The 18552-nt window shown below is 43.0% G+C and overlaps 1 protein-coding gene and 1 pseudogene across 3 annotated transcripts; one reads left to right on the forward strand and one right to left on the reverse strand.

Annotated features, from left to right (window-relative positions):
- The first annotated feature begins 5676 nt into the window (after positions 1-5676).
- Positions 5677-8078, forward strand: LOC129837584 (zymogen granule membrane protein 16-like). 3 transcript variants are annotated; one of them, XM_055903868.1, is made up of 5 exons: positions 5677-5761; positions 6075-6096; positions 6237-6289; positions 6566-6731; positions 7069-8078. In XM_055903868.1, exons 3-5 carry the CDS (start codon positions 6238-6240, stop codon positions 7433-7435), a joined length of 585 nt encoding a protein of 194 aa, XP_055759843.1. In that variant the 5' UTR covers positions 5677-5761; positions 6075-6096; position 6237; the 3' UTR covers positions 7436-8078. The 3 variants fall into 3 exon arrangements, with proteins under 3 accessions (XP_055759843.1, XP_055759844.1, XP_055759842.1); XM_055903869.1 differs by having other exon boundaries at positions 5690-5765; XM_055903867.1 differs by lacking the exons at positions 5677-5761; positions 6075-6096 and having other exon boundaries at positions 6220-6289.
- A 958-nt stretch (positions 8079-9036) lies between these two features.
- LOC129837865 (CKLF-like MARVEL transmembrane domain-containing protein 8) lies at positions 9037-18343 on the reverse strand (annotated as a pseudogene).
- Positions 18344-18552: the final 209 nt, after the last annotated feature.

The raw sequence follows: 18552 nt of genomic DNA on the forward strand, positions 1-18552 counted from the left end.
CAGCACCAGGATAAGGGGCAGCACCAGGATAAGGGGCAGCTCCGGACTGAGGAACGGCAGCTCCGGACTGAGGAACGGCAGCTCCGGACTGAGGGACTGCAGCTCCGGACTGAGGGACGGCCCATGGCTGGCTGACGGATCTGGCTGCTCATGGCTGGCTGACGGATCTGGCTGCTCATGGCTAGCTGACGGATCTGGCTGCTCATGGCTAGCTGACGGATCTGGCTGCTCATGGCTAGCTGACGGATCTGGCTGCTCATGGCTAGCTGACGGATCTGGCTGCTCATGGCTAACTGACGGATCTGGCTGCTCATGGCTGACTGACGGATCTGGCTGCTCATGGCTAACTGACGGATCTGGCTGCTCATGGCTAGCTGACGGATCTGGCTGCTCATGGCTAGCTGACGGATCTGGCTGCTCATGGCTGGCTGACGGATCTGGCTGCTCATGGCTGGCTGACGGATCTGGCTGCTCATGGCTGGCTGACGGATCTGGCTGCTCATGGCTGGCTAACGGATCTGGCTGCTCATGGCTGGCTGACGGATCTGGCTGCTCATGGCTAGCTGACGGATCTGGCTGCTCATGGCTAGCTGACGGATCTGGCTGCTCATGGCTAGCTGACGGATCTGGCTGCTCATGGCTAGCTGACGGATCTGGCTGCTCAAGGCTAGCTGACGGATCTGGCTGCTCATGGCTAGCTGACGGATCTGGCTGCTCATGGCTAGCTGACGGATCTGGCTGCTCATGGCTGGCTGACTGATCTGGCAGATCCTGTCTGGTTGGCGGCTCTGGCAGATCCTGTCTGGTTGGCGGCTCTGGCAGATCCTGTCTGGTTGGCGGCTCTGGCAGATCCTGTCTGGTTGGCGGCTCTGGCAGATCCTGTCTGGTTGGCGGCTCTGGCAGATCCTGTCTGGTTGGCGGCTCTGGCAGATCCTGTCTGGTTGGCGGCTCTGGCAGATCCTGTCTGACGGACGGCTCTAGCGGCTCCTGTCTGGCTGGCGGCTCTAGCGGCTCCTGTCTGGCGGACGGCTCAGTAGGCTCATGGCAGACGGGCGGCTCAGTAGGCTCATGGCAGACGGGCGGCTTTGCAGGATCATTGCAGACGGATGGCTCAGATGGCGCTGGGGAGACGGATGGCTCAGATGGCGCTGGGGAGACGGATGGCTCAGATGGCGCTGGGGAGACGGATGGCTCAGATGGCGCTGGGGAGACGGATGGCTCAGATGGTGCTGGGGAGACGGATGGCTCAGATGGCGCTTGGCAGACGGGCAGTTCAGGCATAGCTGTGCAGACGGCAGACTCCTGCCGGCTGAGGCGCACTGTAGGCCTGGTGCGTGGTGCCGGGACTGGTGGCACCGGGCTGGGGACACGCATCTCAGGGCTAGTGCGGGGAGCAGCAACAGGACGCACAGGACTCTGGGGACACACAGGAGGCTTGGTGCGTGGTTTAGGCACTGGTGGTAAAGGGCTGGAGACACGCACCATATGGCTAGTGCGTGGAGGAGGCACTGGTGGTACTGGGTTGGGGCGGGGAGGTGGCGCCGGAAATACCGGACCGTGCAGGCGTACTGGCTCCCTTGAGCGCCGAGCCTGCCCAACCTTACCTGGTTGTATGCTCCCCGTTGCCTGACCAGTGCGGGGAGGTGGAAAAACCCGCACCGGCCTATGTAGGCGAACCGGGGACACCATGCGTAAGGCTGGTGCCATGTACGCCGGCCCGAGGAGACGCACTGGTGACCAGATGCGTTGGGCCGGCTTCATGACATACGGCTCAACGCTCAGTCTAGCCCGGCCGATACGTGGAGCTGGAATGTACCGAACCGGGCTATGCACGCGTACAGGAGACACCGTGCGCTCTACTGCGTAACACGGTGTCTGCCCGTACTCTCGCTCTCCACGGTAAGTACAGGGAGTAGGCGCAGGTTTCCTACCTGACTTCGCCACACTCCCTTTAAGGCCCCCCCCAAGACATTTTTGGGTTGTACTCACGGGCTTCCAGCCTTGTCTCCGTGCTGCCTCCTCATATCGCCTCCTCTCGGCTTTAGCTGCCTCCAGCTCTTCACGAGGAAGGCGATATTCTCCAGGTTGTGCCCACGGCCCCTTACCATCCAGTATCTCCTCCCATGTCCACGAATCCTGTGTAGGTAGGTCCTGTTGCCGCTTTCCATGCCGCTTGGTCCTGTAATGGTGAGTAGTTCTGTCACGATCGTGTGGCGGATTGACGGACCAAAACGCAGCATTTGGAAAATAAGCCATCTTCTTTTATTTTAAAGACGACGAAGAATAAACACGAAACACTTAATACAAACTAACAAAACAACAAACGATCGTGAAGCTAATAAACGTCGTGCACATACACAGGCTACAAACGTTCTGACATAGACAACTACTCACAACAAATGAAAGCCTATGGCTACCCTAAATAAGGCTCCCAATCAGAGACAACCGAAATCAGCTGTCTCTAATTGGGAACTGATTCAGGTAACCATAGACTCTCCTAGACAACCAAACATACATAGACAACGCTAGACACATGAACTCAACACAAACCCATATACTACACCCAACAACCCCTTTACCATAGAAACACCCAAAACCAACAAAACACAAACATTCCCCATGTCACACCCTGACCTAACTAAAATAATAAAGAAAACAAAGAATACTAAGGCCAGGGCGTGACAAGGAGAAAGCTCTGGAACATATTTAAATAGTTTGTAGGCCAAACTGTTCTGAGAAAACCGATTTTCGGGATGTCTCATGGTCTGACAAATACTTCTGTAGCTCGGCCACCTTCCACCACAGATGTGGAAGGCTACCATAGGCAGATGTGGTGGATTGAGATGCAGCCCATGCAAAACAGATATCTCTACCTTAAACTTTTTGATAGGGATTTTTTTATAATGTTACAATAGACTCTAGGGGGGTTTAAACTCTGTAACTGTTGTCATGACTTGCCATGTTGGGTGAGGATCATAGGTGCCAAATCCCCCCCCCCCCCCCCCCCCCAGTCCTGCTGCTTGGTTGTTGCCCTCCTACGGCCTCCTCCACGTCTCCTGATGTACTGGCCTGTCTCCTGGTAGTGCCTCCATGCTCTGGACACTACGCTGACAGACACAGCAAACCTTCTTGCCACAGCTCGCATTGATGTGCCATCCTGGATGAGCTGTACTACCTGAGCCACTTGTGTGGGTTGTAGACTCCGTCTCATGCTACCACTAGAGTGAAAGCACCGCCAGCATTCAAAAGTGACCAAAACATCAGCCAGGAAGCATAGGAACTGAGAAGTGGTCTGTGGTCACCACCTGCAGAACCACTCCTTTATTGGGGGTGTCTTGCTAATTGCCTATAATTTCCACCTTTTGTCTATTCCATTTGCACAACAGCATGTGAAATTTATTGTCAATCAGTGTTGCTACAGTTAGATTTCACAGAAGTGGGATTGACTTGGAGTTACATTGTGTTGTTTAAGTGTTCCCTTTATTTTTTTGAGCAGTGTATATGGGAGGCAGGAAAATACCTTTCACTGAGCTTTGTAAAGACAGATTGACAGGGGTGAGACAATTAATTGTAATTTATCACAATGTTCTTTGTTGTTTGCAGGCACACTATCCGTCTGACCCTATGCAGCCAGGTCCCATCTACTTTTTAACTCCTCGCAAGTGTTGCTTGTTTGGTGTCTGCTGTGAAGGAATACCACAACAAGTAAACTACTTGATTGATGAAGGCTTGTCATCCACCAAAGGCAGCAGCACAACTGCATGCACCATTTCTTCACCAACTACAGAGTTGGGGAAACACAGTTGGACCTGAATTGGGATAACTGTAGTGGCCAAAACAAGAACAAGTTTGTGCTCTGGTATTGTGCCAGGCGGACCATGCACAAGCTCCACCACAGTCTAAAATACTACTTAAGTATTTTTGGGGGGTATCTACTTTACTTTACTATTTATATTTTTGCCAACTTTTCCTTTTTCTTCACTACATTCCGAAAGAAAATAATTCCAAACATTTTCCCTGACACCCAAAAGTACTCGTTACATTTTGACAGGAGAATTGTCCAATTCACACACTTATCAAGAGAACATCCCTGGTCATCCATACTGCATTTGATCTGGCAGACTCACTTAACACAAATGCTTCATTTGTACATTAGTGTTGGAGTGTGCCCCTGGCTATCCGTCAACAAAATATAAATACAAAAATTGGGCCGTCTGGTTTAATATAAGGAATTTGAAATGATTTATACTTTTACTTTTTATCCTTAAGTATTTTTTAAAACCAAATACTTTTAGACTTTTTCTAAAGTAGTATTTTACTGGGTGACTTTTACTTTGACTTCTGTCATCTTCTATTAAGGTATCTTTACATTTACTCAAGTATGACACGAATACTTTTTACACAACACGATGTGGCTGGGGGTTATAGTGTTTCTTTCACATGACCCATCAATTTAGACAAGTGTGTCTGGGTAAGAGTCATCTAATATCTATTAAGTATTTTTATCTGGACACTTTCTGTTTACCTGGAATGTTTCCATATTGTTGGTTACTACCACTGTTAGTATTAATCTTTACTACACTACTCACTGTTTAGCATATGACCTCACATGTGAATCCTTAAAGAGATGGGTGGGGCTAAGGCTTAAGAGTGTGTGAACAATGCTGAATGGGTGTAGACAAAGGAGTGTTCTCCAGTAGGTACTAACATATTAAAAGTCCCTTTTCTCAAAAGTGAGTTAACAAGTTTATCAGCTTTCAAAGCATAATTACTTTCCCATTGTTCCTCAAAAATGCAGTGTATGACATATCATTTTGTAGCTCTGAGTCTCTACTTTTTACCAATGTAAAAAGGCCAGTTTCAAATGTTGCTACATACCGAATCCAGGTGGTGAGTCACATTTGGTTTGCCTCCTGTTGTGCTGTCTATCTGTCTCGGCATCTTCTCTGCTGTCACTCTGTGCTTCTTCTTGTTCTCAGTCTACCTGTCTGTCTGCTTAAGCCTTAACTTTATAAAAGCAAATCTAACAACTTAGGCTATATTTTAAATCCTGTGTTCCCCTGATTGAACATCTACCCTAAGTGTTACTACTATAGAGCTCCAGACTAACATTTTCCTCTGGTGTCACAACATTTTACAGTTGGTGGCCCAGCCCCGAGTAATCATCTTATTGAGTCATTCTTATTGCTTTATTAAGAAGTATAAATAATAAACTACTGGGGAATTCAAGTTGCTTCATCTAACATGTCCAAGCAGGAATGCATGATGAAACCTAATCCAGTGATTGTCACGAACTTTGGGTTGACAACAGACTATAGTTCTTATATTTTACTGTCAAAGTAGGACTCCAGAATGTTCCTCTTTGTGTAATGAAACAACTGAAGATTGGGAGGCTGATTTTGACCGATTGTCGTACACATTCATACGATTTTTGTATGTTCTTCTAATTGTTCGGATTTTTTAAATCCCTATTTCAGATCATTCATTTGTTACAATTCAAAGAATACAATTATTATTTCCTTATAGTATTTCCTTGATACTCCCTCCCAAAGTGGCCTCGACCAATTAGAAAACAATGTCTGACGTCTCTATAGTGACTAACTAAAGGTGTTCCATGTCATGCTCCTTCCATCTAGAGCTGATGGAATGTTCAGCAGTTATAAATACAGTTCTAATAGGAAGCAGTAGACTAGAAGGACCTGGCAGAGACAGAGAGATAAGAAGCTTTCACAGGTTTTCACACACATCTCAATATAGCACTGTGGGTAACTACACAACTAACTAAATAGAAAACTTGTATTCAATGCATGATACTGTTGTGGGAAATGTTATGAAGTTAATACTCATTAACTCTTGGTACTTGGGCACAAAGATTTTGGCCCTTTTACCTCTAAATTTAAATTCATTGATTTGACATTATTTTTAATGTGACAGCAGCTTAGCACTACAAGAGTGATTGTAGTAAACAAGACTAGGTTTACCTTTTTAGAGCTGTTTTATAACATTTCACATTCAAGAATGGTTTGTTGATTGTTACGTCACATTTCAAAAGGTTATTTTCTTTTCCCTCCTAGGAAACACTGGTTGACCTGACAGGTAAAAGGACTTAGTTGTTTTGACAAACTACTATGAAAAACATTATTAACTACATAAGTCTTACCATTGAAAGTGAAACAGAGTAAGAGTAAAATTGACTCAAATTAAAGGTCTTAAGTATTGATGCCTCCCTTTTGCAGAATGTTCTTAATCCTGGTTGTCACAGTGTTCTTGGCTAGCTGCTGGGCAATGCGTGAGTAATAAAAATACAATTCTGAATTGTAATGATTAAATAATAGCTTTTGTGCTTTCACCAACTTGTCTTTTTCAGTTAGATTTAGGAGTTCTTCTTTGAGACAAAAGCTGATGGATTAAATCATTGCAGAATGTACTTTAGTTAATTCATCTGCACTTTACTCATAATGTAAAGATCTTTCAGAAATGTGTTGGTAAAATTAAAATGATGTATATATAAATATGTATTATTAATATAGTAAATATAGTAAACTTATTTCCAATGTTATTTTAGCCATCAAAGACCCGTACTCGTATTCCTCTGCGGTGGGTCAGGGACTTGGCACCCCATTTGCTTCCTACGGTGAGGGACGCATCACAGGAGTCAGAGTGTGGGAGACCAACAACAACAACTACAACTACTACTACTACAACAGCAACAGCAACAACTACATCAGCGGGTGAGCAGACCCATGAATAGACACCACTGACTCAGCACAACTACACTACCCAACAAACACCACTGACTCAGTCCAACTACACTACCCAGCAGACTCCACGACTCAGTCCAACTACACTACCCAACAGACACTCTTTCTTTCTTTCTTTCTTTCTGTATTTATTTATTTGTTGTGTTTATTACATATTCAGTACATGACCAAACAATATTGTTATCGTATCTAACCCAGAGTACAATGTCAAATGTAATTCCTTGATATTCTCTGATGCTACCTGCTCTCTCTGTCTGAATGTGCCTTGTCAAAACACAACCAACGTGAAAAGCTTCCTCTGTTTTAGGTTGCAGCTGAGATACGGCAACACCTGGTCTCCTGTGTTCGGTAGCGAAGGGGGCTTAAAGCAGGAGATGGAGCTGTTTAATGATGAGGCCATCGTCGAGGTGTCTGGGAAGTACAACCCAGCAGACTACATCTGCTACCTGGTGTTAACCACCAACATGGGGCGCACTCTGTCAGCCGGCCTGCCCAACCAAGTCTCCTTCAACTTCTACCCAGCCAACATGGGCAATGAGCTGAGGCTGCTCAGCGGTCGCTTCAACGGTGCCGGGATCACCTCCATCGGAGCCCACTGGGGCTTGGTGTACATGGAAGGGGCTGGAAACAGTACTATGGAAACAGCACTGGAAACAGTAACTCCTATTTTTTAGGGGGGAAAAGTATGTCTTGCTCTTTGGGATGGTATCCCGGATACAGATTAAGCTTAGTCCTGGACTAGTTACTTTCAATGGAGATTCTCCATTCAACATGCTTTATAGTCCAGGAGTAAACTTAATCTGTGTCCAGGAAACTGACCCTATATGTTGGACGGATGTTTGACATAGACGATGAACTGTTTTTTATATCACTATCTGATGGGCGCTTCATGAGAATTTAAACTGAATGAATTTGAATGTTTTGAGTACTTTGGAAGTATTTTTGAGTTGATTCCTCACTTGAAGCAGTACAAAAATACTTCTAAACATTCAAATTCATTCAGTTTAAATTCTCATGAAGCGCCCATCAGATAGGAATGTTAAAACAGTCCTGTCAGCGTGGGTCACAGACCACATGCGTTGTTACACATTCTTTGAGATTATCACATTTTATCACAACAAATGAAAGAATCATATGGGATTTAAAGGATTAATTATATCTTTGATTAATGGAACAATCAAATATTATGGGGAGATAATAGCGTCTCAGGGTGCCTCACCTTCATTATTTTATACACGCTGTATTTGTTATTTGTTGTTCCTTTTCTGCTACATCTCCTTGTGGACATTTCAATAAAAAGCATATCTTTAATCATTATATTTCTTTGTATTCCTTTTGATAAGAAAATACATTCAGTAGTGGCCAGAAGCTACAATAAACTAATCTGTCATCTTAACAAACCCTACCTCAATGGTGTCAATAAGGAACTAAATGTATAACAGCAAGACCGTTAAAATGCCTATCCAATAGTAATGAAGGAAAGAAAATTGATAGTTACACATCGGGATAATATTTTCCACGATATATCATGTTGTATCGCATCAAACTATTATTTTTGTGCTAGTTGGCTGTCCCTGCTCTAAAACTCTTATTTTCCTTCATAGACTGTTCTCCATTTTCATTTTAAATAGGAGCATATTTTGGGGGGCAATTTTATTTCCAATTACTTTCTCATGCATTCTAGTTTCTCTGCCACAGACATATAGTGAGCAATGTTTGGAACATCGAATCACAATAAAATCGGTCCCATGTTGGTCCCATGTTTCCCAGAAATGTTTCACACACACAAAAAGATTATTTCTCAAATTTGGTTTGTTTACATCGGTTAGTGAGCATTTCAACTTTGCCAAGACAGGTGTGGCATATCGGGAAGCTGAACTCACAACATGATCATTACACAGGTGAACCTTTCACTGGGAACAATAAAAGGCCACTGTAAAATGTGCAGTTGTGTCACACAAAACAATGTCACAGATGTCTCAAGTTGAGGGAGCATGCAATTGACATGCTGACTGCAGGAATGTCCACCAGCGCTGTTGCCAGAGAAGATAATGTTAATTTCTCTACCATAAGCCGCCTCCAACGCCATTTTAGAGAATTTGGCAGTACTTCCAACCGGCCTGATAACTGCAGACCACATGTAACCACGCCAGCCCATGACCTCCACATCTGGCTTCTTCGACTGAGGGATCGTCTGAGACCAGCCACCCGGACAGTTGATGAAACTGTGGGTTTGCACAACCAAATAATTTCTGCACAAACTGTCAGAAACCGTCTCAGGGAAGCTCATCTGTGTGCTCGTCGTTCTCACCAGGGTCTTGACCTGACTGCAGTTCAGCGTCGTAACCGACTTCAGTGGGCAAATGCTCACCTACGATGGCCACAGGCACGCTGGAGAAGTGTGTTCTTCACGGATTAATCTCGGTTTCAACTATACCGGCCAGATGGAGACAGCGTGTATGACGTTGTGTGGGCGAGTGGTTTTCTGATGTCAACATTGTGAACAGAGTGCCGCATGGTGGCAGTGGGGTTATGGTATGGGCAGGCATAAGCAGACAACGAACACAATTCAATTTTTATCAATGGCAATTTGAATGCACAGAGATACCGTGATGAGATCCTGAGGACCATTGTCGTTGCATTCATCCACCGCCTTCACCTCATGTTTCAGCATGATAATTCACAGCCCCATGTCGCAAGGATCTGTACACAATTCTTGGAAGCTGAAAATGTCCTAGTTCTTCCATGGCCTGTTTACTCACCAGACATGTCACCCATTGAGCATGTTTGGAATGCTCTGGACCGGCGTGTACAACGCCGTGTTCCAGTTCCCGCCAATATCCAGCAACTTCACACAGACATCGAAGAGGAGTGGGACAACATTCCACAGGGCACAATCAACGGCCAGATCAACTCTATGCAAATACTTTTTTTTTTGGTATTTGTGACCAACAGATGTATATCTGTATTCCCAGTCGTGTTAAATCCATAATTTAGGGTCTAATTTATTTAAATTGACTGAATTCCTTATATGAACTGTAACTCTGTAAAATATTCTAAATTGTTGCATGTTGCATTTATATTCTTGTTCAGTGTAGCTGACTCATAGCTAGCTAAACAATGAACCATAATCCCAACTGCTAAATGGCAAACCAATCCAAACTCATCTCTTGACATGTCCAGCCCACTCATTATCTCAGCCAATCATGGCGAGCAAGAAGGTTGCTGTCTTTTTCTGTGGCTAAACCAACTAGGCTTGTAATTTACATTTTTATTCGTATTTACAGATGGCATACAAGTTTGTTATTAAGACACATGAAAGTTCACATGTTCCAGAAGGCATTTCTGCCAAAAAATACATTTTGAAAAAAGAAATGTCTAATTGAAAAGGTACTCCTGTGAAGTACGCCTAGTTTCCTGTAACTGGTCACATAATAATAATGAAAAAGAGAATTGACTGTAATGTTCTTCATCAGCCCTGTTTCTTAGCCTTGTATTGTAGCACCATCTAGTGTGGGACAACATTACTGTCCAATCCATTTTAATATTGGAGTTAAAGCTTTGATCTCCAGCTTCAGAAAAACAGAATAGCCACTTTATTAACTTCAGTCATTTTCATCCAAATGTAATTTTAAAAAACTCATGAGTTCATAAGAAGTAAAAACACCACTGAGGTTCAGGCTCTGTCATTCCAACAGATGAAACACACCATGACTCCAAAATAACAGAAATATAACAGAAATCAAATAATAGAGAAATGCATTCCAAAGGGAAGGAGTGGTTGTTGCATTCTTCATGTGTTCCATAACGGATATACTTTAGCTGTACTTTGTGATTGGTTATTGTTCCTCATCCCTTGATCTCCACGATTTAAAACTGATATATGTACTTCCTGCATAGCAGAGCGTGACCAGGAAGGCAAAGAACTGAAAAACAGACGGATGAAAACATTAAAATTTAGTACAATACTGGGTCTGAGTTGAGTAGGCTTAATAGATAGCAAATAGATAGCATTCTGGATGGTACAGTGGCATCATACCTCTCTTATCTGACTTGTAGGCATGTATTTGGCATTTTGATAGTGTATATTTTAATATCGCTGTAATCATAAATCATATTGTGGTATATTTTCACAGTTGGCGTGATTTAAATGTCTGTCTGGGAGGTCTTGTCGTGGACAATCGGTTCAAATATAACTCTTACAAGAACTTGTGAAATCAAACATGCTTTTAATACAATTGTATAGCAATCTGGAATGTCCCGCGGAACACACCATTTCCCAGAACCTTAGCTCTTATATTTATACACACATAGTATTATGTCCATCCCTTATGCAAATGAAGTTTATTTTCTTAAGTCCTTCACCACTATTATCTTTTAGTTCAAGCATCCTACTTGTTCACGCCCAATAACGCCCATATCTGCTTTCAATTAGTTTATAATAGTGGCCGGACCCTCTATCTTAGTGTGTCAGCAAATTCTGTGTCTCTTCCTGTCATTAATGTATCAATATACTCTTCGTTCTGCCTTTATTGGAATCAGCAGATTCTATCCTATAAGCCTTCTTTTTAGAAGGAGCTGACTAGAGGTCTTTTTATCATTAGTGTGTCAGGTCAGCAGACCATGTGTCTATCCCTTTCATTACTGTGTCAATCTAGTCTTTGTTCTGTTCTCCCCTATCCTTAGTGTGTCCAATTGTCTTAGGCGCCTATGTGTCTCCCTGTCTTCCTGTGGTCTGTTTTTAATGTTCAGCTGTCCTATACGTCTATGTGTTATATTTGTGTCTCATTTACTCCTACAGTCTATGGAGGTTTTCTTACTGTGGATGCGACCCAGCAGTTGTAGTTATGGCGCCCCTTAATAGCATGGCTGATTGAAGCTGCGTCCACTGCTGCTGCCACCACATACATCACTGTAGCACTACTGTTGAAGAACAGACCCTGTAGAACACCACATACATCACTGTAGCACTACTGTTGTAGAACAGACCCTGTAGAACACCACATACATCACTGTAGCACTACTGTTGAAGAACAGACCCTGTAGAACACCACATACATCACTGTAGTACTACTGTTGAAGAACAGACCCTGTAGAACACCACATACATCACTGTAGTACTACTGTTGAAGAACAGACCCTGTAGAATGACAACAACAGGATTTCCGGCTGGCTCAGATACTGTAGGGTAGTACACATTATAGAATGGTTTCATTTGATCACATTTGATCACATTCATAAAGACTTGGTTCATCTATTTGCTCTCTCCCCCAAAACCATCAAGGCAGTTAACTCCATTGGTTTTCTGTTACATAAATAGTCCACAATTATTCAATTACTAGATATATAATAAACAACCTCAATCGCTCAAGTTTCAAATAATGTGCTGTTGTATTATGTGTCATAGTATGTGTTGTACCACAGTTGTCCAGGGGACCTGAGGGATCCTGTTGTAAGCCATGGTCAGGTAGATAATGAGGAAGATGACCGTCAGGACCCAGTACAAGATGGCCACAAACATGACCCACCCAAAGGCAAAGACATGGAAGTACTCTGTCCTCGCTATCAGCATCCATACCAGCAGACCAAACACCTGAGGGGACAGGGAAGCATATAGCCAGCATTCCAAATGGCATCCTATTCCCTTTATAGTGCACTACTTTTTAACAGGGCCCATAGGGCTCCAGTAGAAAGTAAATAGGATGCCATTTGGGACACACACATAGTCAGTGATGGCTGTAGTCTAGTGGTGTCTACCTTATCATGTATTTCAATGCATTTGCTGTGCTTATCTTGATGGCATACTGTAGAAAGACATTACAAGGAAAGGAAATAATATAGCCTAAATCAAATCAAATCATATGCACAGGATCCAGTGCAGTGTAGAGTGATCTGTTTACCTGCAAACTCTCATCTAAAACAGTACAACAGCTATACAAAGTATAACATAATTGCCAGTGATTTTTCATAGTTTGTATTGCTGGAACCGAAATTAAACCCGCAGCTGACTGACACCTATCTGATCTGACAGAATGTCGTCACACATTGATCATGATAAATCTATAGATGCCGTTTGTTATACTGCGTGCTACTGTAAATAATGGGACGTTTTGTCCTCTGTTACACTGCAAACCTCCCTTCCTGTTATTAAAAGAAAATAATGTTTCATTGGTTGCTTCATGTCACATGAAAAAAGAATGTCTGGCCTAAGTGGAAGAGGAGACTCTTTTGGTCACATTCTCCTCTGATGCTGGAAGGAAAAGGGACAATGAAACGCACCTTGTTTTTTAAGCAACTTCCCTTTCCGAAGAAAAATAAAACACTGTACTGAGAACCAATGTCTGTCTACACAGAAAGTATTCTATATTACAGAAAGTATTCTATATTACAGAAAATATTCTATATTACAGAAAGTAGTATATATTACAGAAAGTAGTCTATATTACAGAAAGTAGTATATATTACAGAAAGTAGTCTATATTACAGAAAGTATCCTATATTACAGAAAATATTCTATATTACAGAAAGTAGTATATATTACAGAAAGTAGTCTATATTACAGAAAGTAGTATATATTACAGAAAGTAGTATATATTACAGAAAGTATCCTATATTTCAGAAAGTAGCCTATATTACAGAAAGTAGTCTATATTACAGAAAGTATCCTATATTTCAGAAAGTAGCCTATTATTCAGAAAATAGCCTATATTACAGGAAGTAACCTATATTACAGGAAGTAGCCTATATTACAGGAAGTAGGTTGACATTATGGTAATTGTCTCCAGTTATATTTCCTTGAAAATGTTGAAATAATTGAATCTTCAGTTCAGTGCCGTTTTCAAAACAATGTCACGTCACCATCTGTGAAAAAACGTCATTCAGGTCATTAGCCTATGCAAAATGTGTATAAAATGCACATAAAATATACAGGTCGAACAGAATGCAAATCTGTATAAAAGTAATGGAATTCAGCAAATGGCCAACTCTTCCCTTTATCAGAACTAATTGTGCCGCTATGATAAGGGTACAATTAGCCATGTGATACAAGCTATGAACAATATAAAATGTCTGATCTTCATAATGTGTTTCGTTTGTTTAATCAACAACGCAGTATTGATTCCCTCCATGAATTCTGATGGCAGTTATTGTGAGAAAGATGGTAAAAGCCACTGCCATAGTGATTTCAATAAATTATTATATTGAACTTGGACACAAATATGTTTGTGCTGCAGTTAGGACATCCCTCTCTGCAACTGGATCCTGGACTTCCTGAGGCGCAGACCACAGGCTGTGGGGATTGTCAACAACACCTCCTCCACACTGACTCTTAACTCAGGGGTGCCCCAGGGGTGTCCTCAGTCCTCTGCTGTGCCCCCTGTTCATCTACAACTGTGTGGCTTTGCACAACACCAACTTCCTCATGAACTTTGCTGACGACAGCCCGGTTATAGGCCTGATAACCAACGACAACGAGTCAGCCTATAGGGAGGAGGTAAGTGAGCTGGCATTGTGGTGTCATGACAACAACCTCTCCCTCAAAGTCAGCAAAACAAAGGAGTTAATTGTTAAGTTCAGGAAGCAGAGGTGTGAACATGCCCCGGTCCACATCAACCGGACTGCAGTAGAGAGAGTCACTAGTTTTAAGTTCCTCGGTGTCCACATCACCGAGGACGTGTCATGGACCAACACAACCTCCACTGTTGTCAAGAAGGCACAACAGCATGCCGCCCCGGGTCCTCTCCAAATACTCGCCCTGCACCATCAAGAATGTCCTGACCGGTTGCACCAAGGCCTGGTATGGGAATTGTTCCGTATACGACCGCAAGTCCCTCCAGCGGGTGGTGAAGACGGCCCAGTACATCATGGGACCGTGCTCTCCCCTATCCAGTACATCTACTCGAAACAGTGTCTGAGGAAGTCATGCAGCATCATCTAGGACCCCACACACCCCAGTCACAAGCTGTTCTCTCCCTCCCTTAACATCTGGCAGACGGTCAGAGCATGAGGTCTGATACCAACAGGCTCAGAGACAGTTTCTATCTACAAGCCATCAGACTGTTGAACAATTGAACTGGACTGACCACCTGCTCTGATTCTCCTCAACTTAGCACACATGCCCTCCCTCATGCACACGCCCATATAGACGTACACACATTTACATTCATGCTACACACTGACATCACAACTCAGAGCATGCGCAGACCAGCTGAAGGCGCAATAGCTTGTCACCTAAAACCCTTACAAACTTTTACAGATGCAGAATTGAGAGAATCCTGTCAGGATGTATCACCGCCTGGTATGGCAACTGCACCGCCCACAACCGCAGGGTTCTCCAGAGGATGGTGCGGTCTGCACAACGCATCACCGGGGGCAAACTACCTGCCTTCAGGACACCTACAGTACCCAATGTCACAGGAAGGCCAAAAAGACCATCAAGGACAACAACCACCTGAGCCATTGCCTGTTCATCTCTCTGTTATCCAGAATGCGAGGTCAGTACAGGTGCATCAAAACTGGGACCGAGAGACTGAAAAACAGGAAAAATCTCAAGGCCATCAGACTGTTAAATAGCCATCACTAGCACAGAGACTTGAAACCATTGGCAACTTTAATAAATAGAACACTAGCCACTTTAATAATGTCACTTTAATAATGTTTACATATCTTGCATTACTCATCTCATATGTACAGTGCCTTGCACAAGTATTCATCCCCTTGGCGTTTTTCCTATTTTGTTGCATTACAACCTGTAATTTAAATATATTTTTATTTGGATTTCATGTAATGGACATAGACAAAATAGTCCAAATTGGTGAAGTGAAATGAAAAAAAAAGCCCCTAAATTAGATCTGGTGCAACCAATTACAGTTGAAGTCGGAAGTTTACATACACTTAGGTTGGAGTCATTAAAACTAATTTTTCAACCACTCCACAAATTTCTTGTTAAGAAACTATAGTTTTGGCCAGTCGGTTAGGACATCTACTTTGTGCATGACACAAGTCATTTTTCCCAAAAAATGTACAGACAGTAAATTTCACTTTCACAAGCTTGTGGAAAGCTACCCAAAACGTTTGACCCAAGTTAAACAATTTAATGGATATGGATATATTGAAGCAACATCTCAAGACATCAGTCAGGAAGCTAAAGCTTGGTCGAAAATGGGTCTTCCAAATGGACAATAAGCCCAAGCATACATCCAAAGTTGTGGCAAAATGGCTTAAGGACAACAAAGTCAAGGTATTGGAGTGGCTATCACAACGCCCTGACCACAATCCTTTCGAATATTTGTGGGCAGAACTGAAAAAGCATGTGTGAGCAAGGAGGCCTACAAACCTGACTCAGTTACACCAGCTCTGTCAGGAGGAATGGGCCAAAATTCACCCAACTTATTGTGGGAAGCTTGTGGAAGGCTACCCAAAACGTTTGACCCAAGTTAAACCATTTAAAGGCAATGCTACCAAATACTAAATGAGTGTATGTAAACTTCTGACCCACTGGGAATGTGTTGAAATAAATAAAACCTGAAATAATTCATTCTCTCTACTATTATTCTAACATTTCACATTCTTAAAATAAAGTGGTGATCCTAACTGACCTAAGACAAGGAATGTTTACTAGGATTAAATGTCAGGAATTGTGAAAAACTGAGTTAAAATGTATTTGGCTAAGGTGTATGTAAACTTCCGACTTCAGCTGTACCTTCAGAAGTTACATAATTAGTTAAATAAGTGTCACATGATCTGTCACATAATCTCAGTATATATACACCTGTTCTGAAAGGCCCCAGAGTCTGCAACACCACTAAGCAAGGAGCACCACCAAGCAAGCGGCACCCTGAAGACCAAGGAGCTCTCCAAACAGGTCGGACAAAGTTGTGGAGAAGTACAGATCAAGGCTGGGTTTTAAAAAATATCCAAAACTTTGAACATCCCACGGAGCACCATTAAATCCATGATTAAAAGATGGAAAGAATATGGCACCACAACATACCTGCCAAGAGAGGGCCGCCCACCAAAACTCACGGAGCAGGCAATGATGGCATTAATCAGAGGCAACAAAGAGACAAAAGATAACCCTGAAAGAGCTGCAAACGTCCACAGCGGAGATTGGAGTATCTGTCCATAGGACCACTTTAAGGTGTACACTCCACAGAGCTGGGCTTTGCGGAAGAGTGGCCAGAAAAAAGCCATTGCTTAAAGAAAATAATAAGCAAACACATTTGGTGTTCACCAAAAGGCATGTGGGAGACTCTCCAAACATATGGAAGAATGTACTCTGGTCAGATGAGACTAAAATGTAGCTTTTTGGCCATCAAGGTAAATGCTATATTTGAGGTAAACCCAACACCTCTCATAACCCCGAGAACCTCATCCCCACTCTGAAGCATTGTGGTGGCAGCATCATGCTGTGGGAATGTTTTTCATCGGCAAGAACTGGGAAACTGGTCAGAATTGATGGAATGATGGTGCTAAATACAGGGAAATTCTTTAGGGAAACCTGTTTCAGTCTTCCAGAGATTTGAGACTGGGACGGGGGTTCACCTTCCAGCAGGACAACGACCCTAAGCATTCTGCTAAAGCAACACTTGAGTGGTTTATTAAGGGGAAACATTTAAATGTCTTGGAATGGACTAGTCAGATTCTCAATCCAATTGAGAATCTGTGGTATGACTTAAAGATTGGTGTACACCAGCTGAACCCATCCAACTTAAAGGAGCTGGAGCAGTTTTGCCTTGAAGAATGAGCAAAAATCAGCCGGATGTGATACAGCCTGGATTCAAATCAGTACCTCTTGCACTGAGATGCAGTGCCTTAGACCACGTCGCCACTCGGGAGCCCAATTTGCTACACCCGCAATAACATCAGCTAAACACATGTATGTGACCAAACAATTTGATTTGATTTGCTACCAGACTCTTGTCATACTACCCAGTTTATACACTGCCCCCCCCTATCCCAACCTTCTCCAATACACGTGTAAATATTGGACTATAAAATGTGCTTTCTTGAATTATACTTATGCTACTATAAAATGTTTATTCTGTTCTATTGAGCCATGTAATTTATGTTCGTATTCTTAACCTTTATTATATCTTATTGTTGTTGCATGATCTAGAAGGAACCTGCAAGTAATCATGTCTTTGGAAGATGTACCATGCGTATCCCGTAGCCTACAGCTTGAACCTTGAAACTTGACTACTTACTATTTCTGCGAAAACGAGGAGCCCCGAAGCAGTGCGAAAAAAGTGCCTATCGCATGCCAGAGTAGATGTGGCAAAGTTGTCGTGCTGCTGCTGGTAGACGTTATCACAGTGCGCGTTGCTGCTCCTTCCATCTTCAATATCATCTACCGAGTTTGGATCCTGCCCCCCTGAATTAAGAAAAAAAATCGTGCTACTCTAATAAAAGGAAGGTGGGAAAGATGGCCATGACGAGTCTTTCCTGAGTAGACAACAAGACTTCCGCGGAACTCTAGATTTGTTGTGAATCAACTCGTTTTTGTTTATTTTAGATAACAATATCTAGGACCTGTCTGCATGTTATTCAGTCGTCATAACAAAGCCTACTGTATGAATTTGGTCAGTTAGGCCTACACCATTCCCAAAATGTCACTGAGTTGAGAGTGGTTGCATAAAGAGGAACTTATGTTTGATGGTAGGAAAATCAGGCCTGCCAGAAAGTATTGCCTTTGGTTGGTAATGTTTTGCATAGGGTGCTGTATTTCAGAGGACCCGAGCAGGAACAATCTACAGCCAAAGACTGAAGAGAGACCTAGCCAGCAGAATGCTGA

The sequence above is a fragment of the Salvelinus fontinalis genome, chromosome 38 (assembly GCF_029448725.1).
Source record: "Salvelinus fontinalis isolate EN_2023a chromosome 38, ASM2944872v1, whole genome shotgun sequence".
In the NCBI taxonomy this organism is placed as follows: domain Eukaryota; kingdom Metazoa; phylum Chordata; class Actinopteri; order Salmoniformes; family Salmonidae; genus Salvelinus; species Salvelinus fontinalis.

Bases quoted from the DNA above. Each gene is read 5' to 3' on its own strand.
- LOC129837584 (XM_055903867.1), top strand. From the start codon at position 6,220: ATGCCTCCCTTTTGCAGAATGTTCTTAATCCTGGTTGTCACAGTGTTC. The intron at 6,290-6,565 runs GTGAGTAATAAA...ATGTTATTTTAG, and splicing joins GGCTAGCTGCTGGGCAATGC to CCATCAAAGACCCGTACTCG. The intron at 6,732-7,068 runs GTGAGCAGACCC...CCTCTGTTTTAG, and splicing joins AGCAACAACTACATCAGCGG to GTTGCAGCTGAGATACGGCA.